The sequence below is a fragment of the Propithecus coquereli genome, unplaced genomic scaffold (genome assembly GCF_000956105.1).
Source record: "Propithecus coquereli isolate 6110/MARCELLA unplaced genomic scaffold, Pcoq_1.0 Scaffold65, whole genome shotgun sequence".
NCBI classification, from domain to species: Eukaryota; Metazoa; Chordata; class Mammalia; order Primates; family Indriidae; genus Propithecus; species Propithecus coquereli.
Window position 1 is genome coordinate 8,460,739 of NW_012152507.1, and position 2,642 is coordinate 8,463,380.

A 2,642-nucleotide genomic window follows, 5' to 3' on the forward strand; every position below is an offset into this window, starting at 1 on the left:
TTTCCACGGTATTTTGTAGTTCCCTGAATAAGTCCTTCATTTCCAGGAGATCAGTTTGATTTTTCTTTAATATTTCCATTTCTTTAGTGAATTTTTCTCCCAAGTCCTGGATTTTTTTTGTGGTTTCTTTGTGTTGGTAATCCACTCTTTCTTGCATATCATTCAGTTTTCTTGCAATCCATGTTTGAAATTCTTCTTCTGTCATTTTAGTGTTCTGAGTTCGGTTAATGCCAATTGCTAGGGAGCTGTTGTTCCTCTTTAGGGGTGTGCTTTCCGTTTTAGTCTTCATACTTCCAGAGTTCTTTCGCTGGTTCCTTCCCATCTGGATCCTTCTTGCCTTTAGATTTTCGTTTGGATAATGACATGCCCTGTTTAGTCTCTGAGCCAGTAGGTGGTGTTTGTGGGTGAGATTCAACCCCATCTTTTATGATGAATCAGTAGCTCCAGTAAAAGGGTGTGCAGAATGACCTCCCTGTCAGTAGGTGGCACTTGCTGGGAGGAGCAAGCTGCAGTGCTGCTTTTGGGTCCTGTAGCCAGCTCTTGTTCCTCTGGAGAGGCCCTCTTGTGCCTCGGGAGGTAGGTGGGGCCCTGGGACTTCCAAGTGTGTCCTTATTCCCCACCTCAGTGGGGGCAGGTCCTGGAGTGAGTCTGGGCGGGGCTGGGTTGGGTAAGCCTGCCTTCAGGCTCCACAACTGCTGTTAGCAGGGATCAAAGCTCTATTCTTTACTTCCGTGCAAAGCTGGCGAGAGGGACTGAAATGGCTCCACTCAGCTCAAAAGTCTGGGCTTCGGGGTGGGGCTGTCTGAGACCCGCACTCTGGAGCAGGTCTCGCTCCCCTCCACCGTCCCCCACTCTGTGGCTTCTCCCAGGCCTCTGCCAGCAAACAGGACCTTAGGCCAATGGATCTCCCCTGGCTGTGACGTGGCCTGGGAGGTTCCCTACCCAGGATCACAGCCTGAGCTGGGTGCACAGCCCTCTTTTGGGAGGAGCGTTGCTGATCAGGCATGCTGATCTGCCCCTGAAGGCACACACTCCTAAGTAGGCTCTTTCACATAGCTCCCTTCTGTGCCTGGGGGCAGTGCTACCGTGACCTGGGTGTATGGGGTCTGATCTGCAGGCCTATCCCCTGGGTCCTGGAGATCAATCCCTGACCCTGCCAGGGGGAAGAGTGCTGATCTCGAATCACCTACAGGGTGCCCAAGCTGGATCGATTTCACTCCACCTCGGGATTTGCCCCACTCTCCTGGAGTCACCAGGCAAACAGCACCTCGGAGGGCTGGCGGGTGGGGAGCTCGCGGTCTGAGTACCCCTCAGTCTGCTGTAGGGCCCCAAAAGGAAAGGTCCCATTCCTTCAAGATGCCTCCGTGTGATGACTAAGTTGTTTCTCTGGGCACCCACTGGTAGGGAAGGGGAAGGAGAGAATGGAGTAATATGGCATCTGCTGATAGGCTCGGGTTTGTGCACAGGGAGGTGCCCTGAGGGAGCTGGGAGCCTAGTGCCCTGTCCGTAAGGGGCTCACTGCTCACCGGCGGCAGCCGTCTCTGGGCTGATGTCGGCAGGTCTCTCCAACTGCTCAGGAGCCCACCAACAGTCTGAGATGCAAGGGAGGGGAAAGTTATCTGCTCCACCTACCCTCGTTGCTGGTCTTCAAGCCTCTCGGGACCTTTCTCCTTCCAGTTCTCCTCCGCAGCATCTTCCCGTGGAGACTCCTGTAGTTTCAGGCACCCTTCCTTCCGACCCTCACCCGTTCTATGTTTTTCTGCTAGTTTATTTTTTTCACTTTCTTCTAAAATCTGTCTTTTTTGCAGAGACACTCTGACTGGCAGCTTTTCTCGTCCGCCATCTTGGCCCGGTGTTCTAAATTCACATATTGATGCTCCTGAAAGTCCTCCAGGAAAGAAACTACTTAAACTCATTGTTTCTCAAATTTCTTTGGCTATGGAACTCTCTTTTCTGAAACAACTATTGAATCTTGTGAGACAATCTTCTCATTTTAAAAGATGGGCTACACCCTAGAGATGTTCAAAAGTTACTTGTCATTTAGAATCACTTAATTACTGGACAGATAGAGTTAGTGTGGATGATTAAAACAATAATTGCTTTAAGAAGAGGTGAGAAATTATAAGGTGGTTATATAACAAATAAATGCCAATACTTTAGAAGATTATTCAGTCTGATTGTATATTGAAATCCTTAGAGGTCCACTAACCCCATATCCCTACCACAGATTCAAAAACATACTGTGTACCTTATATTGCTCTTTCCAACGACTTCGAGAAGCTAAACTCTCTAGACGAGGCTGAACAAAGCGGTTATCCAAATAATGAAGAGATGTCAACATATCTTGTGCATATGATTTTTGCCTAGTGCCATCTGTTCAGGAGATCAATGACAACAAAAAAATCATTTTGTCCATAAGAAACAATTAAACAATTTAATACTTAAGGATCTTTTCCCACAGTTTTAGGAAGTTACTTGGTTGGTTGGTTGGTTGGTTGGTTGGAAGCATTTTAAATTGGGAAAAAAAATTAATGAAGTTAAAAAATTATCATTCTACCAGAGCATTAGGAAAGAAAACAGGGTAAAAGACTCTATAGTTCTTATAAGTATCAAGCTTCAACATTATTTTCTGATAACAAAAA

The 2,642-nt window shown here is 47.2% G+C and overlaps 1 protein-coding gene across 1 annotated transcript in view; it reads right to left on the reverse strand.

Moving 5' to 3' along the window:
- The window catches only part of CCDC82 (coiled-coil domain containing 82), a 32,669-nt gene extending 30,301 nt beyond the window's left edge, over positions 1 to 2,368 (reverse strand). Inside the window, exon 1 of the mRNA XM_012660023.1 lies at positions 2,249 to 2,368. Coding sequence (XP_012515477.1) covers positions 2,249 to 2,341 — 93 coding nt within the window. The 5' untranslated portion in view covers positions 2,342 to 2,368. The remainder of the gene's footprint in view (positions 1 to 2,248) is intronic.
- Between the last annotated feature and the right edge of the window lie 274 nt (positions 2,369 to 2,642).